Here is a 19892-nt window from a genome sequence, read left to right as displayed (position 1 = left end):
GCAGCGCGGACGCGGAGCTGTCCGAGCGCTGAATCCGTGCGCTCCCGCCCGCCCCATTCCGGCGCAGCGCTGGGGTTCCCCGCTCCCTCCATCCCTACATCCCCCCTCCCTCACACCCTCCCTCCCTCCCCGCAACGCCGACGCTTCCCTACCCAAAGAGGGGAAAAGCAGAGCGACCCAGTAGCCCCACCACCGTTCATAAATACTAATTTTCAAAGCGAAAGGGGAATAAAACATACGGAAAACAGAACTGCTCTCAGCGCTGTTCCCTTTTGCCTGATGCTCCTCGCATAGTTGGGTTTTCTCTTCTTTTCCCCTTTCTTTCCATTTCTTTTCTTCTTATTATTTGGTTGCTTTTTTTTTTTCCCCTCCATCACCAAAAGCAAGTCGGGGGGAACGACTGTGTCTGATGCCTTATCTCTTTTGTGCTGACTGCTGGAGATGAGCCTAGGCTTGACCTGACCATGATTCCAAGGACTGGCACTTCTCTTTTACCCCTACTTTGTAGAGATCCAGACCTTCTCTTCCTGATTGTCAAGAAAATTAAATTATTGCTGAATTTGGAAATCTAGGCAGCAGCAGCTTACTTTTTCCCTGCATCTCTCTGGAATCGTTTCTGGGATATTTCCAAATCATCACAGAAAGCAGGAGGAATGAACCGGCAGCTAGTGAAAATTTTGACAACCTTGTTTGCATTTTTCTTAGAGACAAACCACTTCAGGTAGGTGATACCACTCTGTAATAATATTTGTCAAAAGGTTGTGAGAATCGTAACTATAAAGATACTACGTCACAATAGCCTAGTTTGTTTGCTGTATTTGAGAGTGTTTTGTGTTCATTCTATATAGACTATCCCTTTTTACACTCAGAGACTCGTTGCTTGGTAACAAACACAAAAAATAATAATCTCAAGTTTGGGTGTTCTATTTTCCATTTTATGATGCAAAGATGTGGGGTTTTTTCACTGTATATCAGTATAGCTAAGAACACTTTCTTCAGCTTTTCTTCCAAAATGCAAATTCTCAGCTCTCGGCAGAGGTTGTTTAGGAAGTTGCTTTGGTTTCCCCCTCTTCAGTCTTTGGAAATGATTGTACCAGTTTTGTCAGGGATGTAGTTATTTGAAATTAGAGAACCAGCCCTCTGATTTTGGGAAAACCCTGGATCAGACTAGTATTGTGTTCACTTAAAGTACCAGGGTTTCTGAAATTTTTTTTAACATTTCATGAGCTTTTGCTTCAGCTATTGACTTTTTTGTGGTACTAAGCAAACAGGTCCGTCTTATTAACCAGAATAGCATTTAAGATGAGATTCATTACAGTACTGTATGCTGCTGTGCATCTGCACAGACAGATGTATTTGCATGGAAAAGTGCTTTTCTAAGAGTAATGAGGTATACATATAGTGACAGAGTGGAACCGTGTTTATATTTGTGAGCCTGGGTTCACGACACGACTCATAGCTAGTGGGCTCTGAATGAAAACAGAAGTAATTTGTCTAGCAAGAAGTGTAGCATATTATTTTCCAGTTTTTATTTTCTTAACTGAATTATTTCATTATTTAAGTTGGATATATCATCTGCTGTGTATTAAATATTAAAGATATTTGTAATGGCACCCTGTCATTGACAAAAGCAAAAAAAGAAGCAACCGCCTCCTATAAATGGAACCTGAAAAAATGTGTGGAATCACACCACGAGAATTTACTATCACCTTGCCTTTTAACAATTCTAGTGAATTGTTTCTCTTTTGTAGTGAGAGAAAGGATTTGATATTTGCTTCTCATTTCAGATGATCACATGTATATGTGATTTTTTTCTACTTGCGTGTAGATGCATGAAAATACCCCATGAAAGACTCCTGAAACTGAGAGGTTTCCTTTGGGCAAATATTTAAACAGAGAGTGGTTAAGAAGTCACAGTCAGAATTACTTTTAATTTAGCTCAAAGATAAAGTGGAAACAGAGACAATGAAATTGGTTGTTTAAGAAGCAAGGTAATGTTTTATTATTAAGTCCGTGCCTCTACACACCAAATATGACCATTTTCATCCTAGTTTCTTTCTCCCTGGGGAACAACCATGGGGAACTCCTAAACTGTCTTTCTCTGCAATATCTAATGTGCTTGCAATATGCAATGTGCTGTGTACACATCATTTCACACACATGATATGGTACCAGAAGTTTGCTCTTAAATAGATGTGTTCAAAGACTCACATATAAATACCATAATAAAATTTATTACTCAATGCTCATCGAGTGGGGGGTGAAACCCCCCTAAGATTGGTTGTGAATGACTCTGGAACCTTTTTTGCCAGGTTGGGAAAGAATCCAGACACTCTCTAGCATGATTTAAATCTTTTTTGGGTAGCATCTGTAAAAACCAATTTTTTTTCTATCTGTATCTTTCCCGACATTAACAAACGCGGTATTTTTCAGTGTTGCTTTTTTAAGTGTTGCTGGCTGTTGTTTGGAAGTTTAAGACCACCTTAAACCAGTGTTAACATAACATTTTAACAGCATCCATGTAACTAAAATAGTGATATACAGTAGGGTATCAAAGTCACTCTAAGATGTTAAGGTGAAGAGTAAATTGAATCTTCTAAAGTCTTAAAACTGTAAAAAATTTATTTTTAAAGCTAAGATTTTTTCTGAACAGAAAATTGTGTTCATGCATGATACCTAAAACTCATCTTTATTTCTAGAATAAAGTTTTCAGATGAAAGGTAGAGTGTGTTGCTCTTTAAAAATATTAATTGCTACCTTCACTTGATAGAGACAATATTATTTAGTGCTGTAATTTCTCCATGACTCGAATACAATACAAGCTAAATATTAGCTAATGGTGGCTAATAATTTATTTAGGACGACTTTCTGTAAAGAACATGATTCAAGATCTGGAAAATCCCCCTCACAGACCCTGTCTCCTTCAGATTTTTTGGACAAATTGATGGGAAGGACATCGGGGTATGATGCTAGAATCAGACCAAATTTTAAAGGTAAGTTTTCTAAGACTTCTAATTAATTAATTGATAACTTTTGGGACAAATTATAGGTTTTGAGGGGTTTTTAACCTCTGGGTTTAGGTTATGTTTTCAATAACTTCAGTTTTCCAGTCTTACAGTGGCATGGAGAACAGTTGATCCGTGGGGTGGACTAGGAGACCAGTGTAGGTAATAAGGGTCCAGAGCTTGAAAACCCTCTTTTGACATGACAGTAATGTTCAGCTGTCAAAAAATGCTTCTGAAGACCTTACTAAATTAACATAGTCATTAGGATTATGGGCTTCACACTAAAACCAAATGAGATGTGTTGTTCCTGAAATTTTTAAGCCACAAAGACATTATCATTAAAACTTCCATGCTGAGATATTGTCTTCTTTATAGCAGTTGGAAGAAAAAAGAAATCTATGTTTTCTTTCAACTCAAAGAAGTAAAAGCTTCTTCCCCAAGGTAGGGGGAACTCAAGGAATGTACACAGATTTTATCCTGCAAATGCTGAATGAATTATAAGAACCAATGTCTCAGGATCCCTATAAAAGATAGAAACTGTATTCTGTTCGGCATTTCCATGACAGTCCCCTTTTTCTCCCAAAATTTGGACTGATACTTGGAACATCATCACCACCATCCCTGCACAAAGAAAGCTGTGTACTGGAAGATTCTTTTGCAAACATTATTACTCAAAGCAAGTTTTCCTTGCTGTAGTCCTGTAAATCCCTACAGAAGAGAGCACAGAATATCTTGTGGCTTTCTATGAAAGGAGTTGGGAGAGAAGTTTTCATTGCCAATATTTAGCATTTTGGGAGAGTTCTATAATTCCACCAAAATCATCTCCTCTATTCCAATTTAAAGCTCAGAATATGGTTTACTTTGAAAACCGATCAAATGCTTTCTCCCTTAACAAATCTTATGCCAATATACATTTGAAACTCATATCTATTAGCTTTGGTCACTGAAATGCATTTTTTCCTGTATTAAGCCTTTTTAGCAGTGCTGTGAAGGTTGATAATGGCTTGAAAAAATAATCGTTTCTTAGCCAGTGAGTGAACTCTAAGGAGAGAAGAAGCTCACATGTCAATGAGAAAAGTGTTTAATTAAATTTAGATCAAAGATCAGTTTCTTCTCTCTGTTCCACATGTGCAAATTACAAGATTTAGAACAAAGTGCCTTTTTTGACTGCTTCCTATGCCTGAGTGAGGAGCAAAGTAGTATGGATTTCAGATCCAAAGGTTTGAAAGCTGATAAGTTAAAAAAACCGAGTCAGTGAAGTCGAAAGTCTTAATTTCAGAGTATTTTTCAAAGTGCTTATTGAGTTCCTGAACTGGTGTTCACATCAGCTTATAGTATGTAATATTGCATTAATCTGTCACATTCATTTTGTGTTTGCATGTGTATCAGTGAAATTTCAGGAAACATAAATGAAGGCAGAAATTGCATGAATTGAGCAAGGTATCAATCCTTAAGAACTTATTCTTGCTCTTTAAATGGAAGGGGCACTAAAAAATCTTCATCTCTTGTATCTCAGACGAAAAACAGTAATAGCAACAGTCCCATGAACATACATGTCTTAGAGACAGCTCTCTATTTCTCCCCAGTATGTGTCTACAGCCATTTCATGAAAAACATAGGAAACAGGTTCGTAGCTTTGCTCCCCTCATAGTCAAGTGTGTAGAGCAGGTATGGTGTGCACAGCATGTAGGGTGTGCACAGTACTGTGTGGTTGGTGCATGCTGAGCTCTTCGACAGACACTTCTCCCCTCTGAGTCCTGTATTTTGTTTGCATTACCAAAGTGAAGTTGCTGCCTGTTGACACCTATGAACCCTCCCTGGCAAAGCATCTGCCATATTTTGGTTTTTGATTTTTTCTTTAAGTCACGCTCCAGAGCAGGATGGTACTTTGCGGCAGTTTGAACTGATAAGCAGATCTTGAAAGCGTTCTCGTAATGTCGTGTCTGTGAGCTCTCCCAGAGCTCTCAGTCTTCTGGTGAGAGGCCTGAAAGTTCTTGTTCTTTGCTATATTCATTTGAATGGTATTTTGGACCTCAGAGTTTAGAACTAGAGAGTTAGGTCATGCAGTTTTGACCTTCACATCACCAGTCAAAACCTTGTCAGCTGATAACTCTGTTTATTAGTCAATATCCATGTTCTAGTTGCCCAAGTCTCATTAATGTTTCAAAAAAATTGAAAATACTTATTGTTCTATATTGCATACTTCTTCCTTTTAAAGAATAAGGACAGCTGCAAAGGAGTCAAAATAAATTTATTTTGCTTGAAGTTAGTGTAAAAAGATTTTATTTTTACTGAGTCTTTACTGTGTCCATAATAAATTGTTTCAGTTTTTAACATTCATAAGTATGTTTGAGATAATTTTGGGGGTAAGGCCTATTGTACAATACTGATATTCTAAATCAAATAAATGGAAGAATGTATGAAATGCTGAATGAGTACCTGATTCATAACACTTTCCGTATTTTAAGGAAAGAACTTTCTATCATGAAAGAGGCCACTGAAGCAATGGTTTAAACTAGGGATCTTCTATCTGGCTTTGATATTAGTCTGGGGATAATATTTGTTTACCATGTTTCAGAAGACATTGTGAATCAAGATAGTTGTGCCATTATTCAACTTCTCCTTGCAGGGTCTTGAGGGGCAGCCGTTTGAGGAGTGGCTGAGGTCACTTGTTCTGTTCAGCCTGGAGGAGACTGAGGGGAGACCTCATTGTGGTCTTCAACATCCCCATGAGGGGAAGCGGAGGGGCAGGCACTGATCTCTTCTCTGTGGTGACGGTGACAGGACCTGTGGGAATGGCCTGAAGCTGTGTGAACCAAAACCTCCCCTGAGGTTTAGGTTGAGTATTAGAAAAAGATTTTTCACCCAAAGTGTAATTGGGTGCTGGAACAGGCTCCCCAGGGAAGCGGTCACGGCACCAAGCCTGACAGAGTTCAAGAAGCATTTGGACAGTGCTCTTGGGCACATGGTGTGACTCTTGGGGTGTCCTGTGCAGAACCAGGAGTTGGGCTTGATGATCCCGATGGTCTCTTCCAACTCAGTTTATTCTGTGATTCTCTGATTCTACTAGTGCATTCATCTAGCTTTTTCTGCTTTAGACCAGTTACACAGCTTTTTCTGAGTCCACTACAGGCATTTTAAAGTGTCAGAAAAGTCTGATTTCATGGAAATGCAACTGAGTAGAACACATTTATCCTATGCCACTGATTATACAATAATTAAATATACTTTTATGACTAGTTTGAATTACTGGAAAACAACAGCTATTAGATTAATTTTTGAAATAAAGGCTGTGCGCTCTAAAGAGAGAGGAAAATGCTACTTACTGGAACAAGGTGTTTTATCCAGATAAAGCATTTCATCATTAGTGACTGCTTTTTCCTATCTTGTTCTTGCAAATTAAAAAATTTAGGAAGATAGTGGGAGAGCAACAGGTGAATATATAAACATTTAGACATCAACAACAGGGGTTTTTTGGTTGTGGTTGTTTTGTGTGTGGTTTTCTTTTTGGTTTTGTGCTTGGTTTTTTTCCAGACGCACTGTATAATGAAAGATACTTTCTCTTCTGTATTGTTCTGTCTTGTACATTCATTTGAATTCAGAGGAACATATTTCTTTTTCTTTTTGATTCACCAAGTGGTTGGATACAAAATTACCAGAAACTAAGAGGGGATATCCCCCTGATAAAAAAGCCTTCTGAAAAGCCAGAAGGAAGTGCCAGAGTGACAGCTCTCAAAATTGCCCTTCTTTAATCACCCTCTGTCAGATATTTAAAGCATACTTTTTCATCTTCCACTTACCTTTCATTGAGTTTGAATAGGCTAATAATTTGTGTAAGGATACAGAGGGGAATACTTTTAAATGTAAATATGAAGACTGCGATCCAGTACTAACTGAAGTCCCCGAGAGTCTTTCTGTTAACAGCAAATGTATGCTCATGGTCCTATGAGTTGATTTGCAGTTTCTTCTTCAATTATGACATCAGTTGAGCATGGTTTCTGTAAAATAATAAAAGGTGAGGCTTGCATGATGCATTTTTACTTTATTAATATTACTTTTCTATTTTTTTAATGGTAAAACCCAAGAGAATCAGTCTTTTACTTTCTCCAGTGCTCACTTTGCTTTCAAAGTGAAATAAACCTCAGAAACAGCAGCCTAGGGTACCTGTGTTATGAAACTAGCCAAGAATGTGCTTTCTCATTGCTAGAAACCAGGGATGGTGAAGTGGTATCTTAGCTTAGTGTACATTCAGCTCAGGCTCAAGAGCACTCCATGTAATGCCATGATATGAGGGATCAATCTAAAACTGAATCACAATATGAGACGTGGGGCTAATGGAAAGCCAACTTGAATTTAACATTTCCTAGCAGGTGTTGATCTTCAGAGGTTACTAAATTATTTTGACTTTCTAAAACACTTTCATCATCTAACACCACTCAAAATCTAAACATAATCTAGAATTATCAGATAGGAAAAAAAAACCCATTATCTATAGGCACTGCTATGTCCCTTATGCCAAATACTTTAAGTAATAGGCTGGCTGTCATGCACTGGGCACAGAGCAGGGGAGCTGGTCACCAAGAGCTGCAGAAGTGTTATCAGGTATGGAAAATATTTGCAATGAAGATGATTTTCTTTGTATTGAATTTCATTCTATGTTTTAAATTCAATCTTTTCCCATTGTATCATTATTTACTAAGGAGTATTCTGATTTTTATGGAATTACGTGGAGGTGTGCAGCAACAGTGCCTATTAATGTTACCCTCATGACTGGATGGTGCAATACAGTGTGAATTAACTTGCTCATAAGCTACTGTTTTGTTAGTGATGCATTTTGGGGGTGTAGGGCCCTAGTGCTAAAAGATTAGTCTGTGATTACAGCAGTGTAATGCCATTTTCATGCCGAGTCTGTGGGTTTATATCTGAATAATAAACACATGGACTAAGTAATTTACTGAAAATTAGCCTGACAACTGTTACAGGAAATGGCTTATGCACTTTAATACTTTAACTCCTTGGCAGCAAGGATCAGGTTTTCCCATATGTTCAAACCCATTGCTTACTTATTTGGCCCCTGAGTTGACCAGTAATGAAATGCTTAAGAAACGTGAATAGAAAACTCTGAATGACATTTCAGGGTGAAAATAATGGCATCAAGCTTAATAAATAAAAGCAGTTTCTATGCATGTGGTAAGAGTCTGCAAAAAGTTGACTTTAATCTAGACATATAAAAGTTGAAAAGCATACCAAAGATAAGCTGTGGGACTGTAGCAATTTGTTCTCTAGTGGTTAACAACCTTCCCACTATACTTCAGGTGGCAATAATTACTGGCCATGAAGCCAGATGTGGTGAATATCCTGTACTGGGCTCTTCTTCACAAAGGGCCAAGTTCAAAGGCTCAAAGGGCCAAGTCCAATGGAGACTCAAATCCTGTTCAGGCAGAGCAGAGTGTAGTAAGAAAGGGCACATTGTTGATGCATTCAAGTTTCAGAGCATGGGATGAAGATTCATTATCAGAGAAGGGAGACTACTGGGCCAGTTTTCATTTCTGGCCAGACCATTGCACTCCCTAAATATAGTTTCTTAAGATGTCCAAGCATATATTATTAGGAAGGTAAGCCTCTGGTTTCTTTTCTGTCTTGAAAGATCTAAAACTTACACTGTTTCCAGATAAAGCTGTGTACACACATCTCATTGCACAGTAAGATGCTGCACGAGGATACTTACCTGCAGGACATGGGGTTTATTTGGTTTTGGTTTATTTTTCTTCAACTGCAAAAATGAGGCTAAGGAAATGATGCTCAGTCTCTGCCATAGGTATGCACATTTTCGGCAGAAGTATCCTTTTAATTGTGTTTCTTTTAAAACTGCTAGGGGGAAAAAAAGGGCTATGAACCTTGCACTTCTTCCTCTCACTTTAATTTCAGGTTCTTTCTCAGAACATGAATAGGCTGGATGAGTTGCATGCCTACTTAGGTTATGTCTAGGCTACTAGACAAATGGGGCCAGACAGCAGGCTCAAGGCACCCGTGATTATCTACGCTGCTTGGCTGTTTGTTCATTTCCTGGATCTCTTTCTGAGCTTCCCACAGCCAGCTGATTCCAAGGCAAGCCAGAAAGGCTGTGAGCATGCAGCAGTGTAAAGCACAAGCTAAATAATGCTACCTGGCATCCAAGCTGAGGATCTGTCCAGGTCTTCTTTTATATATAAATGTTTAGCCACAGTCATCCATATTGTATTGGTGTGTTGCCTTTATTCAGAACCAATTATTTAAGAGATATCAATAGATTTGGCTGTTGTCATGGATCATTATTCAGCTGCTGCATTAACTGCAAAGGGGATTTATGAGAAACAAATGTCAAAGCAGAGCTAAAGACCTTTGATGTAAAAGAAGGAAATGCTATTGTTTTGATCATATTCTAATTTAAGTGTAATGTGTTTATCACATCCAGTGTCATGTTCACACTTAAATTTTCTATGCAGTTAAAGCCTGCTTATTTTTTTCCTCTATAGATTTCCATAGAATCCTACAATGGTTTGGGTTGGAATGGGACTTTAAAGAACATCTAGTTCCAACCCCCTGCCACAGGAATGGACACCTTCCACTAGACAAGATTACTTAGATCTCAGGCCAACCTGGCCTTGAGAACATCCAGGCATAGGTCATCCACAACTTCTCTGGACAACCTGTTCCAGTGTCTCACCACCTCACAAAAATAATTTCTTTCTAATATCTGACCTAAACCTACTCTCTTTGAGTTTAAAGACATTATCTCTTGTAAAATGCTCCTCTCAAGCTTTCATGTAGGCTCACTTTAGGTAGGCTGGAAGGCTGCTGTAAGGTCTCCGCAGAGCCTTCTCTTCTCCAGGATGAACAGCCCCAACTCTCTCAGTCTGTCCTCATAGAAGAGGTGCTCCATCCCTCTGATAATTTTTGTGGCCCTTCTTAGGACCTGTTGCAACAAACCCATGTCTTTCCTGTGCTGAGGGTGCCAGAGCTGGATGCAGTATCTCAGGTGGGGTCTCTTGAGAGTAGAGCAAAGGAGGACAGTCCTCTCCCTCTCCCTGCTGCCCATACTGCTTTTCATGCAGCCCTGGACAGGTTTGGCTTTCGGGGCTGTGAGCTGGGTTATGTCCAAGTCTTTGTCCTCAGGGCTGTTTTCAATCCATTCTCTGCCCAGCCTGTACTGGTGTTTGGCATTGCCCCACATACAGGACCTTTCATTTGGGCTCATTAAACTTCATGAGGTTCACACAAGTCCACCTCTCAAGCCTCCCAAGGACCGTCTGGATGGCATCCCTTCCCTCCAGTGTGTCGACCACACCACACAGCTGGGTGTCATGAGAACACTTGCTGAGGGCGCACTCAGTCCCACTGTCCATGTCACTGACAAAGGTGTTAAGCAGCACCAGTCCCAATACTGACATGAGCTGTTGGACTGGGACATTGAGCTGTTGACTGCAATTCTAGCAGGATTGATGAAAGAGCATCCTGCACTCCAGAGTCCCTTATCACCATGCTCAGGGCTCTCTAATCTTTCCTGATACTCCTCAGGCTGCTCCTGGCTGTGTCACTGGTGCCCACGTGAACCAGCAGCAGTGGGTAATAGTGGGCTGTATGAGGGTAAGCAGCTCACCTCTCTTGAGAGCACACAGGTGCCTCCCTCCATACCTCGTGGAAGAGTCACCCACTGTCACCTTTTCTCAGCTGCACAGGTCGTTACACAGGGAGCAGATGGAGCTGCCTTGCTCAGTTCCAGCAACAATCCTGATCTGACAGGTCTTTCCTCTTCACTTTCCAGAGCAGTGAAGTGGTTCTGTGAGGGCACCTCAGCCTCCAGGGGAAGTCTCTTCCTCCTGCAGGTCCTTGCTGGTTCAAAGTTCCATTCTTCCACATTACTGCTCCACTCCCTCTGTGTGTGCTGGGGGGGTTCTTGGGTGTTTGGCCGTGGGCTGTGGGTCCATATAAATCTCTGATTAAGTCATCAGAAAATGTATGTTTGACAGTTCAGCTTCCAAATATGCATTTCACAGTCTTTCACAGACATGTGTGATTTTCAGTCTGCAGAGAGGAGCCCCTCAGATGATGCAGACAGGGTGGTACAGGGTCTGGCAAAACTCTAAGATGAAGGGTGCACAATGTATGGCATAAATAGTGACCTGACAATGTCATAAACACCAAGTCCATGATTAAATTTCTAAATTTGCAGAAATATAAAGGCTCTGATACTGGAAACTGTGCAAGATCTAAGCAGTACAGTACATGAGAGAGAAGTGTAATTTGCTAGTCATTCAGTTACTTACGAGAGTTAAATAAGAGCAGCCTAGTGGCTTATTTGAACTGTGCCAACTACCAGCAATTCTCAAGTATTACCAGGGAATGAAGACATAATCATTACTCCTGATGCATCAACTATGTGTTAGCACTTCATGATTCAGTAAAAGAAGAAAGCATTTAAAAGAGGACTTCGGTGGAATTTGAACCCCCATGCCCCCTCCCTGGAAATCTCTGATCCACCTGCTTTGTAACACTTGGCAGTGCATTACTGTTTTACTTAAAGTTCCTAAGATTCTCTCAGTTTTGCTCTCAAGTGTGCAAAGAACTGCTCCAGTCTGCTTCACTGAGCACCCACCTCTCTCCTAACCCAAATTCAAACTCTCCGATGAGGCACTGCTCCACCTCCATCTCCCTATATGGACCAGGCATCTCAAAGCTGGCCTTATATTCCACAGGAAAAAGATTCCTCTCTCTGTGGATCTGTAATCACTTAACATGCCACACTGCCACCCCTCTCTGGGTGGCCTGCCTTCCTCTGCAATACACAGAAGATTTTTTGCTCCAGTTTTCTTTGGAGGGCTGTGAGCCCTTGGCACAAGAGCCCTCTGCACTCCCATGGAGGAGAGAGGCCTGAACGCAAAAAGACTCTCCCCAGGGATAAGCAACCTTCCTCAGGTCATGGTGACAAAGTGAACCACCCCCAGCATGCCTTGTTTCTATATGTTATTATCCTTTACCCAGTTGGCTAATTGGTTTCTACCCCACCCCCTGCCTTTCCCATAAAAAGCCCCTGTTTCTGCCCCTGACCAGGGAGTATTTGTCCCTGGCCTTCTCTTTACAGGGGCTGCTGGACAATAAAAGCCAGCTCTGTGGAGCTGCCAAACGAGGCTCCTGTCTCTCTGTCCCCGAGTTTGCCTTGGGTGATTTCACAAAGAGCTGAATCACAAGAGCTGATATCACTTATGGCTGAGAAGTTGCTACGCTTGCTGGAATTGCCTGCGGGCCCAGGGGGGGGAAATCTCTGATCCACCTGCTTTGTAACACTTGGCAGTGCATTACTGTTTTACTTAAAGTTCCTAAGATTCTCTCAGTTTTGCTCTCAAGTGTGCAAAGAACTGCTCCAGTCTGCTTCACTGAGCACCCACCTCTCTCCTAACCCAAATTCAAACTCTCCGATGAGGCACTGCTCCACCTCCATCTCCCTATATGGACCAGGCATCTCAAAGCTGGCCTTATATTCCACAGGAAAAAGATTCCTCTCTCTGTGGATCTGTAATCACTTAACATGCCACACTGCCACCCCTCTCTGGGTGGCCTGCCTTCCTCTGCAATACACAGAAGATTTTTTGCTCCAGTTTTCTTTGGAGGGCTGTGAGCCCTTGGCACAAGAGCCCTCTGCACTCCCATGGAGGAGAGAGGCCTGAACGCAAAAAGACTCTCCCCAGGGATAAGCAACCTTCCTCAGGTCATGGTGACAAAGTGAACCACCCCCAGCATGCCTTGTTTCTATATGGTAATAGCCTGTACCCAGTTGGCTAATTGGTTTCTACCCCACCCCCTGCCTTTCCCATAAAAAGCCCCTGTTTCTGCCCCTGACCAGGGAGTATTTGTCCCTGGCCTTCTCTTTACAGGGGCTGCTGGACAATAAAAGCCAGCTCTGTGGAGCTGCCAAACGAGGCTCCTGTCTCTCTGTCCCCGAGTTTGCCTTGGGTGATTTCACAAAGAGCTGAATCACAAGAGCTGATATCACTTATGGCTGAGAAGTTGCTACGCTTGCTGGAATCGCCTGCTGCCCAGGGAGGCGGGCCACCGCCCCTGGAAGAGTTGTTCCTTGCAGGACGCTCTCTCTAGGAAGGTCGCAGCGCACCGCTGCTGACCAGCATAGGACCTTGCTGTGATAGTTTTTCCTCAGCTTAAAGAGTTCTCTATCTGATCCAAAGGAGGATAAATGATTCTGAGAGGTCTATTTTGAAGCAAAGAATTCAAACTTGACTAAGCCAGGGAAAAAATGCAAAGGGAACATGACTTTACAAACTTTCAGTGTAGCTGCTTGCCTTTACTCTTGACCACTTTGATGAGATGCACAGAAGTGCCTGTTGTAGCCAGTACACCTTAGGGGCAGCTGATATGACTGTTACAGAAAGTGTTGCAAGGACAGGGTTTGAGAAACAGCACTTCTCTCACATTTCCTGATAATTGCCCTGACCACTAAGATAGAAGTATTTTTAGCAGTGACCATAGCTGCACTTTAGGATGAATCCCACTTACCCTGAATAAGAGACAGTGAGAGATATCCCACCCCATTTTCTAAGAAATCACAGCCTTGTAGTCTAAGAGATGCAAGTCAGCATCCCTTCAATCTGAGACAGGCATAGAAGCTCTTAGAAAGGACCCTTTCTTCACGAAATATCTCAATACTTTGTTATTTGCCACAAAACTGATTGTGTTTTAGAAGGAAAGAATGAAAATCTTAACTGATTTTTCAGTGTACGTTGATCTGGTGCAGAGTGGTCTGAGCAGTGGATCCTGAAGGAGGTACCTCAGCCCTGCTGTAATCACAGTCTCAGGAGGGTGCACAAAGAGCCCATTGCAGATTACTTGCTCTCTGCAGGTGGAACCCCGCTGTGCTGAACAATCATGTTCTGCCCATGGATCACATGGTTCCTCCACAAGGGCCTGGGTAATCTGCACCAAAGCATCAGCCACTACAATTCCTGCCTGCCATGGGGCTGAGATTTCCTTGGCTGTAGCAAACAGTGGGCTGTCTGTGGAAGCACTGTAGCAGAATGATGCTCTTCTCCAAAAGCTAATAACCTCTACCTGTGTGTTTCTGTGTCTCCAAAGCCCAGGGCTGCAGAGCAGCAACTGGGCACATCTGTGACTAGCTGAATTGTGAGCGCTCTCCCTTAAACAATGGTAACCAACACTCAATTGATGCATACTGCACAAACAAACTCATTGCTCCTCCACCCCAGGAACACAACTACAGGTTATCTCCCTTGCTTTTGTCCTTGGGGAAATATATCTGAGAAAAGGATAAATGCTTTCCTTAAACTGATATAATTAGTCAGGGAAAACCTAGGATTAAAATTTACCGGACTGATACTCATCATGTTAGACTGTCTCTAATGACTACATTCCCAATGTGCGTTGTTTTTATGTCCATGTCTCAGCCTATGAAACTATCGTATCAGAATTGCTATTTCTTCTTGCACTGTTTACTATGTCTGATAAAGAATTAGTCCTAAATAATAAATAAAACAACAGAACAGCTTGCTCAGAATGCTGCTATAAACTCTCACACTGCAATTTAAATCAGTTCTTGAAGAGATGCAAATTACGTGCACGGTGCGAAAGCAGGAGCATATGCAAAAACTCCTTTTTTTTTCTTTTGTGAATTTGCCTGTTGGCTGTGCATAAACACATGTGCATACTCTCCCTCATGTTAAAATAAAAATGAAGATGTGTTCACTCTACATAAGTTTCAGACTGCAGAAATTTTCCTTTTCATACAGTGATATCCCATCAGATGGAGTACTCTGAGGTGTTAAAAGCCTTTGGCCAGTCTGCTTATAGGAAACATCTGAAAATAAGCATCTGGGAGAATTTTTCAGCTCTTTGGCTCTGTGCTCCTGTGAATACTTTTGCACTCTTTGGCTTCATACCCCTGAGAGTTTTGGTTTTGTCACACTTCTGAGGTATGTTTTATGTGAGGTAAAGCATACACAATCTGTTAAAACCAGATTTTAGCTCCTTTTTTAAAAATAAAATATAAGTTTGACTTATCAAAGTTAAAAATAATTAGGGATAGATTCAATTCAGGTCAAGAAGTTTCTTAGTGTGGACATAGTCTCATTTGGATGACTTCGTAGAAGACTTCTGCTCAGCATGACTGTCAGTGGTAGAAGCCAGAAGAAGATCACATGCCCTGACCCTGAAGCATGGTTTAAGTCAGCAGAGACCTCAGCCTATGTGAAAGCTGTGTGGGGCTCCTCACAGCAATGCAGTGAGCATTCTGCATCAAAGAGCAGGTTTGGTATTGATAAAAAGTAAGGCAGTCAATTTATAAGATGCTTATTTTTTAGGCTGGCAAAGAGTTCTCATTCCCCTCCCATTCTTCCAGTCGTTTTATATCTATGAAGAACTGATGACAGAAAAAAATGCTTCTGAAAGACACCCAAGAAGTACCTCAAGGATGCCTTGCAGTAAAAACATAGATCATTTTTTGTATTTAGGATGTGGGAGACCAGATAGGAGGTTTCCAAAAGGAAAGGAGATGTGTGAGGGAGAGGGATAGGAGGCTGAGTTAAACAAGCAACAGATCAACTGATGGGAGTATTGAAGATGAGAGTCAGTATGGAGGAATTAATTTCAAAATAATCTTCTGAATACATTGTGTGGAAATGAGTTGAATTGTAAGGAGGTAAAAAAATGGGAAATACTTAAAAATAAAAGGAAAATTTTATTTTGTTAGTGCAAGATGTGGTGGGTGTTTGGGTCAGTGTCTTTGATCTGTTGCTGATTGACATTTATACCAGCTCCTGATCATTTCTGTTGTCATTTGTCCGTATCACTGAACCATCCTATCTGTTTAAATCACATTGTTCACCTCTGTCCCATGTATCATTTGGTGTATAATTCCATATCAGCCATAAATCAATGTCTGCTCTCTAATATTAGTCACCCAAGCTGCTTTTATAATTCAAGTCTTGCATATGGCTTCAGACAGTAAAACAAGGAACATTATGGAGAAAAAGCTGGCAGAATTGTGAAATAAAGTGACTTTCTGAGGCTCAGAGGAACAAGAAAGAAGTTAAAATCGATTCTGAGTCCTTTCTGTGTCCACAGAGATAGGTATTGTCTAAGCCCTGTATTTGAGACTATAGTTATTGACACTTATAGCTGAGCTTCCATTAATTTCTGCAACACAAGATCAGAATTACAAAGAACAAAGTAAGACATATTTAGAGAGAAATGAACAAAGTAACATTCCTTTTTAAAGAAATATTTTGAAATGAGTATGCCAAGAAAAAGTAATCAGTTCATTCTGACTGAAAATAGAAACCTAGGCTGGTAACAACATTTTAAAATTATTATTAATACTTTTCTTTCTTTTTTTTTTCATTAAGTAGATCTTCCCTCTTGCCTTCTCTTTTCAGTGAACATATTTATATCTTGTGGTTCCATGCAGTCTCTTGGATGAATTGGCTACTCTGGTTTCATAAAACATTATTAATAAGATTACCCAGAAGGAGTTTGTCTGACCCTATGCTGGAGTGCAGATTTCATGACTGTAGATGTAATACCATCTTTTATTTAACCACATTCAGGAGTGTCCCAGGCCTCTGCATACGTTATACAGTTCACATGCCAATGAGCAGGGAAGAGCTCTGTTTTCATTAATGCAGGGCAACTGAGCAGTTTCTCAGGATCAGCTGTGAGGAGCATCTCTGCTACCTGCTCTCCGAGAGGCTGAGAGACACTTCACACTGTTTTGTGATAAGAGAAATAGGGGTCTGGATCTTTTAATGTCAAAGGAAAAGCAAACAATTCCATTTGCCCAAATACTATGCATTGCTCTATTGCATTGGAACAAGGAAAACTTTAAAAAGAGATGCCTTGCGAAGAGATGCTTGTCATGACTTGGAAATTTGAAAGATTAGTGTGTGCCGGTTTGGCCAAATTTAGAAATATATCCTCTGAGAGAAGGCAGGTCACAAGCACCCCTCCCCCCCAGCCAGGTTTGGGAAAAATAAATTTTCCTCGAAGGAAAGTGAAAGAGATAAAAACTATTTATTTAATAAACACATGGGAAAAGGAAAATAATGCTAAATAATAAAATCTCTCGCTGTGGAGAAAAAACCTGGGAAATATTAGAATCCTCCCTTTTGGTCTCCCTTCTCCTCGGAGCTGGGACTTGGCCAAGGGCCAGGCCCTCTGTGCTCGGTGGAAAGTCCTCCCGATGCGTTCTGATGTTGAAGCAGCCCAGCAGAGAAGAAAGGAAAAAATCAGAGTCCCAGGAAAACAAAGTTCAACTCTCTGGAGGCAAAGGAGCTGAAAAAACAACTGGCCGAAAAGCTGGCTGGAAAAGAGAAGAAGCCGGGTGTTTCCCTCTGCTCTCTCTCTCCTGCCGCTGCTGAAATGCAGACTGCTCTTTATCCCTGTGTCCTTGGAACATGATAACAAACTGCAAACTGCTTTGAAGAAATTTTGCTCAGTTTAAAGGCATGGAAAGGCACAAAATTAATTTCTGGGCATAGGGCAGCGACATGGGATACACATCATAAAGTCACCCCAAGACAAGTGGAAAGCTCAGAGAAAGAAAAACAATTTGATAGACATATGAAAGATTAAAAGATTGATTTGAATATTCTCAAAGTTGACATAAATTCTAAATAACTGCATTCAATCTTGTAGTTCCAATGGGAAGTTTCCAGATGTAAGATTTCTGATTCACTGTTTTTTAGACTTATTTCCACAGTTTCATTTGCACATGGAAGACTTTAGCTCTGGGACTGGCTGCACCCAGTCACAAGTGTTGCTGAGGGTTGTGTAGAAATATCTGAGTGAGCTTTCAAGTGATTTGCTCAGAGATGCACTGCACAGCAGTGCTATGATACAGAGCTCAGCACAAGCTATAATGTCTGAGGTTAATGGCCTCCAGTGAATTCCAGCCTGCCATAACTACATTGGTACCATCCCTCAAACTACCTACATGAAAGACAGCTCTAGCACATTTGTACAATCCGTTGTGACTGCTATGGCTATATATTCTTTGTAGACTAGCTCAAGTTAGCTGGGTAAATCAGGAGCATGTCAACTGTTTAAAGGGCTTTTCTTTTCTGACCTCCTGGTTTGTGAGAAATAGTGTGAGCGAGATGAAATAGTGCCCAAAAATTGTTCTTGTTCAGTGCCTGTTAGATTACCTATGTGGATATACCCACTGTAAGCCAGAGCTGACAGTAATGTATATTTCTGTTATCAGCCTCAGCAGAAAGTCAGGGAAGAATGAACACTTCATATGGCCTATCCTGTAATGCCAAATGCAGAACTGAGGAGGCTTTGTAGAGTGTGACTTACCTTTCTCTTCCAGAACTGGGTCTATGGACAAAAGCATTCACTGAATGTGAAGCATGCCAATCCAACAATTTTCACAAGAGCTTTAAGGCACAAAAAAGTGCATCTCAGCAGGGATTCTCCTTCCTTGAAATGTTGATAGGATTTTACCGGCATGACTCCTGTTACATTCAGCAATAGTCCCACAGCTGAAAACTCACATACCACTTCAGGAATTGACTATTCACTGTTTGAGTTCAAACTGTGTCAATGTATATATATAGAGAGATGGCTTTAGCAGTACTTACTCCAGAGAATTTTCTTTCTGTGACTCTTCCTGTAATCACCTGGACCTGACAATCACTGGAGTACTTGTCTTGGGAGGCCTCAGTGGTATTTTGCTGAAGGAGAGCTTTCAGTTCTGAAATATTACATGCCCTTTTTACATCCAGGTCATCTCATAAGGCCACATACTTGCTCAGATGCCTTCTCAAGTAAGTGAAGGGAACCAGCTTAAATCTTGATGTAAGAGTTCTCTTTTTGTTATTTTGTTCAGGTATATTTGTGCACTTCTGGAAACAGGCAGCTGGAACTAGGGAAAAATTGTACTTTCTGCTATCTGTCATGCTCTCCTGCTGATTCCATCCAGAACTGCCTCTGTATCTCACCTTCTATGGGTAGGGCATGTTGTGTCTCACCCAGTCTGAAAGATACCATTTTCATAAGTGGTATTGCTCACACGTATTTCTCAGACACTTGGTAATTCTTGGACTGAGTCATATCGATGGGAATGAGAGTCCTAAAAAGATTTTAGACACCTAAAGATCTCTTCAGGTTTTTCTCTGGTTCTCTAAGTGCTTTTGTGGCTCTTAGCCTTAGGCTGTTGATCATAAATATATATTGATTACAAAGAATACGACTCTGAGGGTTGAATGCAACAGTAAGCACCCAAAATCATTGCCATATTCCTACCAGGACAAATGGTATTCTCGGCATGCTAAGTTATTATATATGACAGATGAACTTTCAGAGGATGTTGGTTTTAGCTTGATGAAGCAGAAGAATAATTTCGTCTTTATTTGGTTTTACTAGCAAATTGAATCAGTGCAAAGTACCATACAATTACTGCATTTTTTGAAACCTCTGCCCTTACAGATTTTTTGGTTTGGGTTGGGTTTTTCTTGTTGTTGTTGTTTTTTGTTTGTTGGTTTTTTAAAATTTGGAGGTTTGTTTGTTTATTTAGTAGGTATTATTATAATGAATTAATAATAAGTGACATAAGCTTAATAATCCACATTGGATTGTGTTGAACACTTCTAAGGAAGAAGGAATTCTCTGTTTACTGAGCATGATTATACTTAGGCAGTCAGGGCGATGAACTTGACAGAAATCCCATAGAAAGACAACCTCATAGACAAAAGGAATCACTACCCAACAAAAAAATTTCACCTTGATTTGTAAGCCTTAGGGTAACTATGTTGTCCTGGTGCCATTAATTTTGCCTCCTGTGACTGAGCTGTTAAGACTCTAATGCGATGCTGATGTTTAAAT

General features: G+C 40.8%; 1 protein-coding gene across 6 annotated transcripts in view; it reads left to right on the top strand.

Annotated features, from left to right (window-relative positions):
* Positions 1–34: 34 nt before the first annotated feature.
* Positions 35–19892, top strand: part of GLRA2 (glycine receptor alpha 2) — a 124530-nt gene continuing 104672 nt past the window's right edge. Inside the window, exons 1-2 of one of the 6 annotated variants that reach the window (XM_017728486.1) lie at positions 35–721; positions 2860–2993. In XM_017728486.1, coding sequence (XP_017583975.1) covers positions 654–721; positions 2860–2993 — 202 coding nt within the window. In that variant the 5' untranslated portion in view covers positions 35–653. The remainder of the gene's footprint in view (positions 722–2859; positions 2994–19892) is intronic. The other 5 variants (XM_017728484.1, XM_017728482.1, XM_008629275.2 and 2 more) reach the window with 5 other exon arrangements.

This window comes from Corvus brachyrhynchos, unplaced genomic scaffold (genome assembly GCF_000691975.1).
Source record: "Corvus brachyrhynchos isolate BGI_N302 unplaced genomic scaffold, ASM69197v1 scaffold11, whole genome shotgun sequence".
Taxonomy (NCBI): domain Eukaryota; kingdom Metazoa; phylum Chordata; class Aves; order Passeriformes; family Corvidae; genus Corvus; species Corvus brachyrhynchos.
Note: the sequence above shows the minus strand (reverse complement) of the source record. Positions and strands in the feature narration are given on the sequence as shown.